The following is a 16,688-nucleotide window of genomic DNA, read 5'->3' as shown; positions in this document are numbered from 1 at the left end:
GCCGTTATCTCCCTCTGGAACAAGCTCCGGTTGCGGTTGAGGGTGAGGAACAGGAAGAGGCGCTTGTTGAGGAATCGGAGGCGGTTGAGGGTGAGGAACAGGAAGAGGCGCTTGTTGAGGAATCAGAGGCGGTGTAAGTATCCTCCGCGGTGGATGACTACTTGACGGTTGATTTGTCCTCGACGGTGGATGACTACTCGACGGTTGGTTTGTCCTCGACGGTGGATGAATACTCGACGGTTGGTTTGTCCTCGACGGTTGATTTGTCCTCGACGGTGGATCTGTAGTCGGCAATGGACTACTTATTGGTGCTGGATTTGTCGGGGGAAACTGTGAAGGACGGCTTTGATGTGAATGGGTTGCAGACTGTGTTGCAGAGTCTGTGCGTTCAGAAGGGTTCGACGAATGAGAAGAGGATATGCTAGAATTGAAGATTCGGACACCGTTGGCGGTTCTGCCACCGCGACCTCTGGAAGCAACCTTGGTCTTAGGAGGCATCGGATCGACGATTGAGAGAGAGAGAGAGAGAAGAAGAAAAAGATTTAAAGAGAAAGCGATAGAGGATTGAGAGATTGAGAGAGAAGGAGAGATCGATGTGTTTGAGAGAGAAGGAGCGTGAAGAGGTTTGAGAGAAAAAACCCTAGATCGATTGAAAAAAGAAAATAAGAAGTGTTAAAACGTTTAAGTGTTTGCCTAGTTATTAACGAACCGACGTTGCAATGTAGTCGCAAAACAGTCGCAGTATAAAATTTTGGGGAAAAAAAACGCGTAAATAATTAGACAAATTTCACAAAATTATTGGTGGGAACATAAACCGCCAAAACAGGGTGGCAAAACAGTCGCAAAAACAGTAGCAACAGTAGCAAAACAGTCTCAAGACAGTTGCAAAGTGGTGGCAAAGTGTTACTCTTTTGTGACTGTATTTTACTAGTCAATTTAAAAGTTTGATTTTCACACATTAGGAGCTTATTTGCATCCATACATCACTCATACTAGTAGTAAAGAGTATATAAAATAGGAAGAGTATGTAAAACATTGCTTTTAAAACATAAGAATTACATTTTCCTAAAGTCCTACACATTCTTCCATGGTGACATGTTTTTACAAAGATGGCTTTGGAACATATGCATGTATTCATTGTTAACATTGAAATTTATGACCTTAAAAAAGTTTTAGTTACTAAATTCAGTCAAATACAAGTATAAATGTATATCTAAGGATGTACATACATCTCAAAAATGAAATTTAAGATACAAAAATAACAAGAGTGGGAAAAGAGTCGCAGAAACGTTGCTAATTCAGGTGTTAGTCGCTTATTAATTGCAATTCGGTTGCAAAGCAGTCTCAAGACAGTTGCAAAGTGGTGGCAAAGTGTTACTCTTTTGTGACTGTATTTTACTAGTCAATTTAAAAGTTTGTTTTTCACAATTCGGTTGCAAAGCGAAACGTTGCTATATTGTTTAGTTACTAAACGATCGCTAATGTGCGACTCTTTTGTGACTATATTTTACTTTAAGATACTAATTTTACTTGCAAATTTCCAGATTAATCAAGCTATTAAGTTTTACTATAATTGAAATAAGTTTATTTGATTTTAACATAGAGACAATATTTTACAAATCAGATGCACATTTAGTTTTCATATGCAAGTTCTTCATCTTCATCTTCATCTTCGGATGTTGACAAGTTACATTGAAATTCGTCTTCTCCTTCACCATCTTCTATCTCAAAATCGATTGGTTCATCTTGATGACTCTCGTCGACTAAACTCTCAATGATGATTTCTTCAACCAAAGTCGGAGTTGCCTCAATAACAGTTTGTTGCAATATAACCAAATCTTCATCGTTAAACTTCCCTTGAACAACATTCCTCGGATTAACTTTGCACACTGTAAGCCACGATTTGCGAGGTCGTTTAGTGTATGGATATGACAGATAACACACTTGATCAGCTTGAGAACCTATATAAAGAAACGGAACATATTAAATTAATATTTATTTAATAATATATATACGGTTCGTAATTAATTAGCTTAAGAACCTATATAGTAAATTAATTAAAATATTTAGTGAAAAGAAACTTAACCTAAAATAAAAGGTTCGTAGTTTCGGTATTTTCTTGACGGAAGCACGTCTACGATGCCTCCATTTGTCATGCGGATACCTTTGCCAACCGTTGGGTCAAACCAGTCACAGTAGAAAAGTGTTATCTTTAGGTTAATAATGCCAGGATACTCGAGCTCGATTATGTTTTCAACGGTCCCAAAAAAATCATCCTCCATAGATGCTTCAGAATAATTTTGCCCTCGGACACATACCCCATAATTCATTGTCTTTTTCGTCTGCCCGTGTTCACGCGTGTGAAACATGTAACCTCTGGTAAAATACATGGGCCACGTCTTGATTTTGTTTTCTGGACCATCAACCAATTCATGAACCCATAGAGGAAAACTTTGGATATGTTTCATTGTAGACACCTACATAAGAAATAAATATAAATTGTCGGAAGTGAACCCATTCATTAAATTTTTTTTTTATATTAAACTATTTACATATACTTACATATTGGCAAACCCAATCGCTAAAATCTTCATCTCTTTTCGATGTGACTTCATCATCAGTGAGTTCTGGATATTCATACCGAATTTGATCGTCCAACACACTGTTTTTCCCAACATATAGAAGACAATTAATCCATAAATATATTGAAGAGAAATAGCTATAAAAATAATCTGAAACATATACCTCTCTAGGGGACGAAAGTAATCACAATTCCGCAATACATATGCATGTGCGCATTTTTGATCTTTATCAGACAGCCAAAACTCTGTAACTTGGCCACTAGGACGACCAACTTGAGTGAATATATCTGGTAGGGGTACTAGATATACAGGAACCTCACCCGCATCATATCGCAAAGACCTGAAAAATATTTAAAACTTTAAGTAGCCTTACATGTTAATTTAAAAGACCATTATATATTATAATGTAAGTATGAAATACCTCCTTCTACTAGCTGTAGAAATGGTTGAAGCAAAGTAGTGTTTTGAGAAGTATGATATCTCATCATTAATATATGATCGAACGATTGATCCCGCTGGATATCTTTTGTTCTTCGCCTTCCCTTTCAAGCGTTTGGAAAACCTTTCGAAAGGATACATCCACCTATACTGGACTGGACCACCAAGTTCGGCTTCGTATGGTAGGTGTACAGGAAGGTGCTCCATGACATCAAAGAACGAAGGTGGGAATATTTTCTCCAAATTGCACAAAATCATCACAATATTTGCTTTCAGGACTTGGACATGACTTATCTCCAATGATCGACTGCATAAGTCACGGAAAAATGATCCAATCCCTACAATATATAAATAAAATCATTAATTAATTTGACATATATATAAAATTAAATTGCTATATATATATATATATATATCAAATTTTTACCTGATATTGCAAGATGGACGTCACGTGGTAACAACTCTGCAAACACAAATGGAAGCAATCGTTCCATAAAGACATGGCAATCGTGGCTTTTCATTCCTGAAAACTTTCCATCCTTGATGTCTGCACAACTAGCTAAATCAGCTACATACCAATCTGGAAATTTAACATCTTCTTTGACCCATTGAAGTAGGCTTTTTTTCCCTTTCGCACTCAATGTCCAAGTAGGAAAAGGAGCTCTCCCACCAGCATCAACATGCAATTGACTTCGATCACAAAATCTTGCAACATCCTATCGGGACCTCACATTGTCTTTTGATCTGTCTTTCACATTCATAACAGTGTACATGAGATTATCGAGAATATTTTTCTCAGTATGCATCACATCAAGAGTGTGTCGCAAGTTAAGATCGGTCCAATACGGGAGCTTCCACAAGATGCTTTCTTTGTGCCAATTATGCCAACTTCCATAACCATCCACTTTATTTTCATGCCCATTTCCTCCGCAGTCAGAAGTCTTTGGCGGCTCAGCATTTCTTATACGCTCATGTAAGACCTGTTCACCCGTCAAATATTGCGGTGGATAGTCGTTCACTGCGTGTTTGCCTTTGAGAAAGTGTTTTTTATCCTTTCGCATTGGATGATTAGCAGGAAGAAATCTCCTGTGGCAATCAAACCAACATGTCTTCCTACCAGCTGGCAATTGAAATGCATTTGTATCGTCCTTACAAATTGGGCAAGCTAATCTTCCGTGTGTTGTCCATCCTGACAACATGCCATATGCTGGGAAATCGCTGATAGTCCACAAAAAGACAGCTTTAAGGTTGAAATTTTGATCTAAGGACACATCATATGCCTCCACTCCATTATACCATAACTCTGTTAACTCATCGACCAATGGTTGGAGAAAAACGTCAAGACTAGCTCGTGGATGATTCGGTCCTGAATTCAAAATCGTCAGAAACAAATACTCTGTGTTCATGCGCATCCCAGGAGGCAAGTTGTATGGAGTCAATATCACTGGCCATAATGAATGGTGTTTCGACATCCCAAAAGGATTGAAACCATCTGTACATAATCCAAGATAACCATTGCGCGGTTCTGCTGCAAATGAGGGATGCAATTACTGAAAATTCTTCCACTCAGCCGCATCTGAAGGATGACACATTAATCCCTCCTTAGAGCTGTGCTCAGCGTGCCATCTCATAAAAGCTGCAGTCTTCTCAGATTGGTACATTCTCTTCAGCCTTTCCGCAATCGGTAAATACCACATCTTACTGAACGGTATTCTTGTTCTTCCTTCACTAGCCTTATATCTTGGTTTGCCGCAGAACTTGCAATGCTCCAACTTCTCATCATCTTTCCAAAAGAGCATACAGTTATCTATACATACATCATATGTACGACACGGTAATCCTAGCTTTCGCATCAAAGTCTCCGTCTCATAGTATGAACCGGTTGCCTGATTACCCTCTGGTAAATACTCCGTAAAAAGTCCTGTCCATGAATCTATACAATTTTCAGACAAATTGTAGTCGACCTTATTGTTCATGAACCGAGCTGCCAACGATAACTGCGACTGCCCTTCCCGACATCCATCATACAGTGGCGTGTTTGCAGCAGCTAGCATATCATAAAACCGTTTTGCTTCTTGGGTGGGTTGTTCATGAACGTGATCATTTCCACTTTCATGTTCATGATACTCGTTATATGGTACAGAACCATGAAATGCATCATTCACCATCCCAACATATATATTCTCCCCATCCAATCCTATTGGTTCACTAGCTCTAGCATAATCTGTATTACTAGCATAATGACTACTATTTCCCTCCCCAACAACATCATAATCTTCACCATGTTCATACCATACATAATAGTTAGGCATAAACCCCCTACTTAGCAAATGATTCGAAACAGAAGCAGCTTTCAAAGACTTCGAATTGTGACATACTACACAAGGGCAGTAAAACCTACCTCTACTATTTTGTGCATGGCTACAGGCAAAATCGATGAACTCTTCCACACCCGCCGAATAATCCGATGAGATATGATTAGTGAACGGATCGATCAGATTGTACATCCATGCTCTTGAAGGATTGTTCCACATTATTCTTATTTTTTTTTCTCTCTTTTTTTTTTTTTCGTCCTCTCGATTTTTTTTTCTCTTTCTCACGTTTTTTTTTTGTTTCTTTCTCCCTTTTTTTTGTTTCTTAAATGAAAGAAGAAGTGGTGGCATATATATAAGATAAATTTTGCCACTGTTTTGTGACTATTATAGAAAGAGTCACAAAATTTCAGTTCACCTAACACACTTTAAACACGTTTTTTGCCGACATGGTGCGACTCTTTTGCGACTGTTTTCAATGTAGTCACAAAAGTTGAGTACAATATCTTCCACATTCTCAACGTTTTTTGCCGACATGCAGCGACGACTTTGCTACTAAATGATACTCCAAAAAGTCGTTGCAAATAAGTCTCTATTTTGCGACTTATTTGCGACGGCTCTCACGTACCAAAATTGCAGTTGCAAAGTAGTCACAAAATGCATCTTTTTTTGCGACGAAATAATATCAGTTACAAAAAAGTATATATTCGGTCGCAAAGGTGAGACGTTTTTGTGACTTTATTGTTTCGTCGTAAATTTGCGACAGTTTTACTTCCGTATTTTGTATGGTCGTTAATCGGTATTAAAATAGTCGCAAAACCGTCGCAAATATTTGCGACTAAACAATCAGTCACAAACGGTCGTCGCAAATGGCATGTTTTCTTGTAGTGTTTCTATAAATTTAGTAAATTTTCAGCTTGATCTTTTACGTAACTTCGACAAATCTTTTAAAATTATGAGATTAATACCATATTTTGTGGAAATGGAAAAATATTCTAAAATGAAAGTTAATCAATAACTAAAATTTTCAAACAAAACATTTTAAGTTTTTAACACAAGTTAGATGTACTAGATGCCGACAAATCTTCTACAATATTTAGAACTTTTAAGATTTTAGTATTTCAGTGAGAGAACATGGAAAGCATCTACCCCTTATGCTTTTTTTTTTTTCATTGATAGGTTTTAGAGTATACTAGGTACGGACCCGCACGTACATGCGTGATTGATTTCAAAAACTATGTTTACTATAAGGTTTGTAATATATTGTTTACACATAGAATTACATATATAGATATAATTATTTGTTAAATCATTTACCGTTCAAACTTATATTAGTTTGGTTTCATCCAGTTTGTGATTTTTGAAATAGTAAATGTTTCAGCATCAAATTAAGATTCACAAAACAACATACCTGAATCTAACGTTTATCGAATTAGTGATTAATCGGAATTGTATAAAACTTGCAAATTATGAAACGGATAAAAACCATCAAAAAATCTCGAAACAAATGACCTAAATCCTTAAGCGGGCCAAACCCGTCCCGGTAGCCTTACTCCATATGGGGTATAATATTTGTTTAGCCTTACTTCAAAATATTTTAAAATACTAACAAAAAAAAATTTGTAGTTGTATTAGATTTTGTTAATTTCGGTTTAACATATATATATATTTAAGGAAAAAAAGGAAAATCGTTATTTTGAATTATATTTAAAATCTATTCAGTTTTGTATGTTAGGTAATATCAAAACGAAAAAAATTATGTTACTAAAAATATAACTAAATACAACATGTTTACATTTATAAGTTTTTGAATTTAATTGTCTGATTTTGATGGTAACAAACTTACCTTGAATATATTTGAATTTAAATTTAGTTTGTTGAAATTAGATAGTTTGAAAAAAGACTCACGCTAAGCTTGGTGAAAAAAGGCATGTGAAAATTGAAGATGAAGTTTGTTTGTTTTCTCTCGTGAGTGTTAGGAAGAATGTATTTATAGGTGAGGATAGATATGTGTAGGGTTTTAGTTTATGCACTTTTTTTGTGCAATTAAATACAATGACACAAAGATGTAACTAATTAGAAAAATTAAGGGGATTTTGCAAAAATGTGCACTGAGCTCTGTAATGCTGACACATCAGCTTTTTTAGTGAAAATGCTTTTCTTTTAATATATAGGGGATAAATGGTAGAGTATGCTTGAACGTTTCTTGTGTTTGTTTTAATAAAATTTATTAGAAATGTCCTTTTTGAGAAATTTATTAAAAACAACCTATGGTGAAGAATAAGAAAGATAATGAATCCAATAATCAATTAATCTAATAATCCATGAAATCCGTAATGATAAACCCTAAACCTAACAAGCAGATCTACTCACACATAATTGTAAGAATATAAATCATGAATAAAATATATAGCATTAAGAGATTAAAGGAAGAAGAAAAGGAGTTCTGAATCTTCTCTCAAGGAGTCTTGATTCTTTTCTTCAAAAGCTCTCTAAAAATCTCTCAGGGTTCTCTATTAAAAGTTGCACGGAAAAATAAAGCTTAAGGGTTTCTAAACCCAAAACAATATATATATATATATATATATGTCATAAAACACGACAAGGACTAATAATGCAAATACGGAAAACTTTGGGCAGATTTGTAAAACTTCCAAAACTTGGATCTTCTTGCGGTTAACAAGGGTGTCGACCGACACCAAGGGTGGTGTCGATCGACACCGTCACTCTTTATTGATTCCAAGTTCTCTTCCTTAGCTGAATTGCTCAAAAATCCCTTCTAATTGCTCCATTTAGCTATTTTCATGCCAAAATCCTAGAAAACCTGTAAAGACTCAAAAGCATCATAGAAAACAAATCAAAAGACTCTAAAAGACTCTTTATATCATGGTTAAAAACCATGATATAACAGTATAGTTTTTAAGGGGTAGGGTTTAGTATTTGGGTTTAGGGTTTAGAATTTTGTCATTTTATATATTAAAAACAGTTATTTTTGAAAATAAACACCATGAAAAAATATTTTTGAAAACTGACATAGGAAAATGGGTAATTTTGAAAAACTCCCATGTTTTAAACGCTTTCAATATTTTTAGAGAATTAAATTTAGCATACATGAGAAGATTAAAATACCTAAAAATTGTTTAATTAGGATTGAGAAATATGAAATTTAGATATGTAATATTTTGCTGCCACAAAAAACATGTTCTTGTAAATAAGAGAAAAATTAATAACTTTAATAAACAAAAAAAGAGAGAAAAATATTATAATTTAAGAATATATGCATACTTAATATTATATATTTTAAATATTAGTTAAATATTTAAATAATTTTTAATATTAATAGTAAATACTTTCACCCCATAACAAACAATAAAACTATATATATATATATATATATATATATATATATATATATCTGCCCCATAATAAATATAAAATTTTACTTAAACTATCTAATACCCCCTCTAATTCATATTATTTGTCATTCTAGGTAGTTTCACACAAATTAAAAAATCAATTAATTTTCTGTTTTATCCTTCAAAAATATTCTATTTTATTTTATATAAATGATTAAGAAGCTAAAAAATAGAGAAAAAACTGGAAATTTTATTCATAAATTAGCATCATAAATACAAAACGACAAGTACTATGAAAAAAAAAATATACTCTACAACGACAAAAAAAAACAGAGAAAGTATATTGGTATTCAATTCATGTTTCACATCACTTTTAAAATTAGGGTGAACATTTCTCTAAGCTACTTAGAGGGGGGGTATTAAACTTGTTTTTTTAGGATTTGATAGGATTTTAATATTTTAGAATTTTGAAAGATTTTAGGAGATTTGATTGTGTTTTAGAGTTTTTCTTTTAGAAAAAAAGGAAAATGATATGTGATTCTATGAAATTCTATGAGATTCTATGAGATTTTATTAGTAAATTTTGGGTGATTTTAAAATATTTTATAACACAAAAAAAAAATTCTATACAATCGATTTGTGTTTGTGAAGGTGAAACGACCTGACCCGTTTTTTTTAAATAATAAATAATAATAAAATAATAATAATAATAATAAACTACGACTAGTGGTCTCATATCCACTAGCCACCTAACCACAATCACAAACAACAGCGGATTAACAAATACCAATTAAATAACAAACAAACCAATATCCAATAATAATCTATTATTATAACATAAACCATCCCCAATAATTCAGCCAACAAGAAAACATAGAACCACCAACCTAGCAATGTTTCTAATGACTCAACTCTAGAAACCTAGCAATGCCAGATTGCCAGACAGCAAACAATCGAGTCACTAGAACATCTTCCTCTTCATTGTCTTGATTCCACGATCACAGTTTGCCTTTACCTGCACCACAAACACAAATTGAGATGCATTGAGTATTTGATAAATACTCAGTGAGGCAATCCTCCCATCTATTGGGCTATACACACAAGCAACAATGATCCAATGTTCCAAAACAACCAACAAACAAAACACACAAACCAGGAAAACGAACATCGTCTTGTTGGAAGGGAGGTGTCGACCGACACCAGCCTAGTGTCGACCGACACTGGCATTGGTGTCGACCGACACTACCCCACAATGTCGATCGATGCCAATTTTTGCTAGTGTCGACCGACACCAAGTGGTGTCGATCGACACTCCACCTGCAACTGCGATCCGCACGATGCCGAGAGTCAAATCTCGCTTCCCAACCTCCTCCAAATCGTCCAATACTCAAAACTCATGCCGGAAACATCATTAGGAACCTGTACAATCCAATCCCCAGCAAGAAAACACACAAAACAACAACAAACAAGCAAGAACAAGGAAATCAAGGGCTTAGATTAGCCATGGTTATGCACTGACCTCTTTGCAGGAAGTTTCTGACCAACAATGAACGAATCCACACTCTCAGCAAGCTTCCCACACGTTCCTAGCCTTGAATCCTCACTCTCACAGCAAAATCTCACCAACAAAGCCTTTAAATCTCACAATCTCCCTCTAGAACCTCAAGAACAGTTTTCTCTCTTTTCTTTTTTCTCAAAGCTGCGTGAGACAACAAAAACACGACCCTAGGTCGTTTTCTCCTTTTTAAACCTTGGTCCAATGGTTTCCTTAAACCAAACCGGTTCAAACCAATAATTAAATCAATCTGGTCAAACCAGAATAAGTGGTGTCGACCGACACCCACCCTCGAAACACTGAGTTTTGGTTCGCCGATGTTACAGAAGGTGCAGGAGAAACTTCAAAGAGAGGTTCCACATTAATTTGGGTTGTGAATGAATTGATGAACTTACCACTACCAGTTTCCTATATTAACCCAACCCAACGTTGAGTTTCCTATGAGATCGGAGAAAACAAAAAAAAGTCAGATCACATATAAATTGTAGATACGTAGATGGGAGATAAAAATCAAACAAAGCTATTATTATATTCACAGCTAGAGATCATTATCAATTTCAATCTTGGATTAAACAAAAGATTCAATCTTCCTATGAAACAAAGCTATTATACTGAACTAGTAATAAGGCAGAGAGAGGTTCCTTTCTTGATTTTGGATTAAACAAAGCTATAAAATTCTTAGCAACCCAGATTATACTGAACTAGTAAAAATCCCCAAATCGAGGATTGTATAGAGAGAAAGAGAAGAAGGAGGAAAAGTTGGTTTTGAGAGAGAGAAAGAGAAGAAGCTTCAGAAGGTATGATTTGTTACTCATATTTTTCACGAGACCTTGATCTCTCCGATTCGTTTTTATTCGATGAGTTGCTCTGTTTTATTGCTGATGCCAAGTTGCCTCTAAAGAAGCTTCTTCTCTCCAATTGCCAGGGTTTTACTTTCGATGGGTTATCGTACGTGCTTTCTAAGTACCAAACAGTGCTTCACTTGAACCTTAACGGAGCTAATTTCCTCTCTGATGATATTATTATGAAACTAGCGATGTTCTTTCCGCGTTTAACCTTTGTGAACTTTAGCTTCTGTTCCAAGTTGACTGGTTTATCATTCTTTACCATCATCGAAAGATGTGTTTCCCTGAGGTGCATGATTATTGAAGGACGAATTTTGGAGTGGAAGACTATGACAATGAACTGATTGTCAAGTCAAGAAACCACAATTTGTGTGATGAGTGTCTCGAGAAGATATCACGCCACTGCCCTTTTATCTCTGTTGTATTGTATCGAGTGTTGATTATTTTTTATGAAATCCTCTGAAATTCCACCTTATAAGGTATGATTTTGTTACTCATATTTTACAACTAAAAAACAAACAAAAGTCTTGTAGAATCATTTAAAATAGTATTTATTTTTAAAAGTTGTGATATTTTGAATAATAGTAGATTTTAAGTAAGTTTTGTAAATCAGTGATTGAATAACAATATATTGTAAATGATTTTAAATGATTTTACATAGATTCCAAATTGAATAACATAGTATTTTAGAAGATTTTTAAAAATCATCAATTGAATAACAAGTTATTTTACTCTTTTAGAGTGATGATTGTAGGCATGTTTAGAGCCATCAAATTTGTTAATTATTTATTAAAAAAAATTGTCCTTTTATAAAGACTAAAATTATTTTAGGTTTTATAATTATCAATGGAAGATTCCAAAAGAAAAAGACTAATACAGTATTGAGGTTTTAAAATTGTCAATGGAAACTTGAGGTTTTTAAAATTTAAGGTGTTATAATTATCAATGGAAGATTCCCAAATAAATAAAATACAATTTTAGACATTTTAAAAAGAGTAATATTATTTGAGGTTTTAAAATTATCAATGGAAAATTTCCATATTTGAATCGTATCACCAATTTCCATTGGATTATTTGACCATCTTAGAATTTTTTGAAACCTCGTAGGCTTCCACGTACTTGCTACAGCCTACATGAAATTCCTTTTCTTTACTTCAATATACTAATGAAATAATTAATACCGGAAACAATGTCGTTGTTTCCATTGTCGAAGTCTTGAGCATACCGTTCATTTAATTAACTGATGAAATTTTTGACGAGCCGCGTACGTTATGACTTATGATACTATAAGAAGCCAAAGGGATATTAGTTGACTTAAAAACTGACAAAATAGATATTAATGAGTTGACTTCCAAACTGAGAAAACGTGTATTGGTTAATTGGACTTTAACCAAAAAAAAGTGAAAATGGCAAAGCTGTGACTAGAGCTTCCATAAGCCGTGGGAGAAAAAAAAAAGTGATAGTCTTTTATAACATGTTATATTATAATTTTTAACTGAAATAAAAATTGAAATTTTGTATGTTATTCAAGTTGAAAAAAAGATAATAAAATCTAGAAAAATTTACAATTATATCATGTTCAATATACAAAATAATATATATTGTAGTGTATAGTGGTGTTTATAGCAATTTCTTTATACTATAAGCAGATCACTTTGTACTTTATACTAGTTATAAAGTTTTTACTTCCATCCAATCTATAAATTATTTCCAGTTAACCAAATTCAGTTAATTGCTACTTAAAATCGTAAAATCGTAAATTCAATTAATGGCCACCTAAAATTTTCTTATATATAGTCTTTTCTATATTTTCAAATAAATAAATAAGTATATTCGTTGACTTCCTCCGAACGTAACTGAGAAGATGTGTATTGGTTGTTGTTTAAAGATGCAAAAATGGCCAGCCAAAATTTTAGAGATAATTGCAAAACAAAGATTTAATTCATAGCAGCTTCAAATAAATAACAATGATCTTCGGTGGGAGTATTAACTGAAATTCAATTTTATAAACGCAAATAATGTATGTATGTTTTTTCGGTTAAGTCTTGTTTAATGTATGTATGTATTTGTGCAACTCTTTATTAGTCTTGGTTTAGTAATTTTTTTTCTTCTAAAAACCGTGTAACAAATCTTTTCTCGAAAAAGATAGTACACAAATCTTTGATTGTTACACTAATATGTGCTGTAAAAGTTTTTTCGTGACAGTGATGTTTCTTATCTTTACAACAAATTAAGGTGGAGGAGGAAAAGTAAATCTTGATAGAGTTAAACGCAAATGAGTACAATTTATTTAGATGTAAATGAAAGAAGTTAAACGCAAAGAAGGATTACAAGGATTGTCCTGCAAATATGCAATTGTAATTGAAGTACTATAAAAGTAAACACTATTCTTCATCCAATTAGTTAATTGGTGAACACTTGGGTCCTGCGTGAGTCTAGATTCGATATGAGAGCTTGTATAACTATATATCGTCTCTTCTAACGAACCTTGGTAAGATCAATAAAGATTCCTGTTTTTTCTTAATAAAAACCGACCTTTAGATCTCAGTTTCAACGAGGACTTAACTCGGTGATTGAGAGCTTATTCAAAGACGATGTGCCAGCTCCACCTTCGGCTTGATTCGATGCATTGGTTCCATGCAGTTCGACAGGAAAATTTGTGGTGAAACCAGCAGCTGTAGGTAAAGGAATCGCGATAGTGTCACTTCCAAGCCATTGAATAACCAAACTCATGGTTGGTCTTTTTGCAACATTCTCTTGAACGCACAACAAACCAATGTGGATGAACCTCATGATTTCGTTTGTCGAGCTCCTATTCAGTACATGATCGATGATACTGGTAGCCTCGCCCGCAACCCAACACTTCCATGCCTATATGTTATCATCATAACTTAGTTATTATATATAACGTAAGAAACAAGGCTCTGATAGTTATATGCTTACATATGCAGGGAGCCCTAGGGCTTCGAAATAGTTCTTGTTACTTTGACCCGTTATCATCTCGAGAAGCACGACTCCGAAACTGTAAACGTCTGTCTTGACTGAAAATCTTCTGTGCTTAACGTACTCAGGAGCCATATACCCCCTACGAATATGCAACAATAACATTACAGATGGCCCCAACTTCTAAAAAAAACAGAGGAGCTATGTGTTGTTTAACAGATTCTGTAAAAACAGAGCAAACTTACAAGGTTCCAACTACTTTTCTTGTCACTGCTCCAGTCTGGTCCATGTTGAACAACCTTGCCATCCCAAAGTCTGATATTTTAGGGTTCATATCTGCATCTAAAAGGACATTGCTTGCCTTCAAGTCTCGGTGTATAATCCTTAGCTGGGAATCTTCATGTAAATAAAGAAGACCTCGCGCAACGCCTTCTATGATTCTGAACCTCATGTTCCACGTTAGTAGCAAACGCTTCTCTTCATCTGCAGATTTTAAAAGAAGCGTCAATAATACTAAACATTTAAAAACTTACACAACATCTAAGTGAAAAGGCTCACCAAATATAAAGTGGTCGAGGCTTGAATTGGGGACAAACTCGTACACAAGAATCTCTTCATCTCCTTCATTACAAAACCCAAGAAGCTTAACAAGATTCCTATGTTGAAGTCTTGTCAAGAGTAAAACCTCGTTCTTGAACTCTATATCTCCTTGTCCTGAACCTCCAGCTAATCTCTTTACCGCTATCTCTTGCCCGCCCGGTAATATCCCCTGCAAACCCGATTCTTATGCTATTAGGTTTCTGAACATTGATAGAACATTTTTTAACAAGTTTATTTACCTTGTAGACAGATCCAAATCCACCTTGGCCAATCTTATTTTCAGAGGAGAAATCATTTGTTGCGATTAGTATCATGCCAAAATCGAACCGTAGCATAGATTGACCACTAGAATCACTCTGCTGCTCTGTACATACCAAAGTAAAACAACAACTTAATTATGATTTATGAGCAATGATGCATCACAAAGTTTAATTGACAAAACATACCATTGATTCTGTTGTTCGATTTTCTTATCTGACTATAGGCTTTGATCAGACCGATAAACACGAGAAGATTAATGACGATAGGAACTACGAATATCACAATAATTCCTCCTGCAAGATTAGTTTTTCTAATGAGAATCTCAGATTTTCACAAGTGACAATGTTTATCATTCACATGCACCTTTCAAGCGAGTGACGGAGATTGCTTGTGCTCGAGGAACCAAAGCTCGAGGAGGCGCAGGAACTCTTGTTACATTAGCAAAGGCGCCGTAAAAGGCAAAAAGATCCCACCGGAAAACACAGCTCGGTCGACAAATCCCGCCTCCTTGTCTTCCCCAGAACTGGTCTCTAAAATAGGTAACGGACTCTTGCAAACAATTCTTGCACGCGTCTGAAGTTATGTCTGGTGTGCATTGCATCATCATGTAAACATTTGGAAACTCAGTGAACTCTGCTCTAACAACACCGTAATACTTAAGAACCGTTGTGGAATTGTCAACGGTTGCAGCCTCAAGCGCCCGGTCAACCATTGCATCCCATTCTTGGCGGAACAGGGTCATGTTCTTGGTTGATGTGTCGATGGCAACAGGGCTCGGATCAAGCGTAGCCGGTCCAAACTCGGGTAGCCTATAAGTTGAGTGATTCGTGGTACGTACAAAACAAGAAACACGGTCTCTATCGTCACTGTCGCAGTTGAACGAATCAACACGGTTAGAACAACTTGTTTTTATCTGTCGAATGGATTTTTCGACGCAGTCGATACAACCTTGCCTCTCGTAGTCTCTTCTACAGAAGGCAAGAACGTGAACTCCGTCGAGTGAAGCATTGTAGAATCCACCGTTTGAGGTGACGTTATCAGAAAGAGTAGAGAAGAGAGAGTCACGGTTTCTTTGGTAGATGCTATTGGTAGGGAAGGAACTTCCGATGCAGTTGAAACCAGCTTTAACGCCGTGGAGGGTTTGAAGGAGAAGAATAAAGGAAGAAGTGAGCAAGATCGCAGTAGAGTTCTTCATTATTTTTGTTAAGAAACGGTGTTTACGGATTTGTTCATTGTTTATTTTTTATTTTATTTTTTGTAATGAGGGAATAAATGTTAAGATGTTATATTTGTATAATTAGGTGACATGAGAGAGAATGGGTTTTTGTTGACGACACAAGTAAGAAATCTGAGCAGTGGTTGACTTCAAAGATGGCCATTCAAATTAAAAAAATTGACAAAATTTTAGCTCAATTTAATCCACATCTTGATTAGCCTTTTCTATTAAATTAAAGGCGTATGTATAAATTTTGTATACAATATTACGACGTATAAATGCAATTTACATGCACATCTCTGTGTGAATGAGGGAATAACGAATTATGCTATGATGACCAAAACAAAGTTTAGAACCGTAAAAGGGGTTTGGTCATCTTCCAATGTCTCACATATGTCGCATGTATAGAAAGGGTAAAACACTTGACCAAAACACTTGACGTTTAAATCACTTCGTGTGATCTAACCCTACATGCCACATGCACATCAATGTCGTCAAATTCCAGTTTTTGTTTTTGGTCGCGTGACCAAAAAGTCTCCCTTTGCTAGGTCTACAATTGGTACGGAATAAAGTATAGAAC

General features: G+C 35.0%; 1 protein-coding gene and 1 pseudogene across 1 annotated transcript; both read right to left on the bottom strand.

Moving 5' to 3' along the window:
- Positions 1 to 1,632: 1,632 nt before the first annotated feature.
- Positions 1,633 to 4,596, bottom strand: LOC147929906 (uncharacterized; annotated as a pseudogene).
- Positions 4,597 to 13,329: 8,733 nt separating this feature from the next.
- On the bottom strand, positions 13,330 to 16,303 carry LOC104709720 (cysteine-rich receptor-like protein kinase 38). The gene is made up of 7 exons (XM_087480857.1): positions 15,256 to 16,303; positions 15,078 to 15,185; positions 14,871 to 14,995; positions 14,590 to 14,800; positions 14,277 to 14,514; positions 14,032 to 14,173; positions 13,330 to 13,959 (listed from the first exon to the last, which is right to left on the bottom strand). The coding sequence occupies exons 1-7, from the start codon at positions 16,085 to 16,087 to the stop codon at positions 13,639 to 13,641; spliced, it is 1,977 nt and encodes a 658-aa protein (XP_087336983.1). The 5' UTR covers positions 16,088 to 16,303; the 3' UTR covers positions 13,330 to 13,638.
- Between the last annotated feature and the right edge of the window lie 385 nt (positions 16,304 to 16,688).

The sequence above is a fragment of the Camelina sativa genome, chromosome 13 (genome assembly GCF_030686135.1).
Source record: "Camelina sativa cultivar CO46 ecotype springtype chromosome 13, ASM3068613v1".
Lineage (NCBI taxonomy): Eukaryota > Viridiplantae > Streptophyta > Magnoliopsida > Brassicales > Brassicaceae > Camelina > Camelina sativa.
The sequence above is the reverse complement of the archived record's forward strand: the minus strand, read 5'-3'. Positions and strand labels throughout refer to the sequence as shown.

Bases quoted from the DNA above. Each gene is read 5' to 3' on its own strand.
- LOC104709720 (XM_087480857.1), bottom strand. From the start codon at position 16,087: ATGAAGAACTCTACTGCGATCTTGCTCACTTCTTCCTTTATTCTTCTC. The intron at 14,515-14,589 runs GTGAGCCTTTTC...TAAAATCTGCAG, and splicing joins CCTCGACCACTTTATATTTG to ATGAAGAGAAGCGTTTGCTA. The intron at 14,174-14,276 runs GTAAGTTTGCTC...GCATATTCGTAG, and splicing joins AGAAAAGTAGTTGGAACCTT to GGGGTATATGGCTCCTGAGT.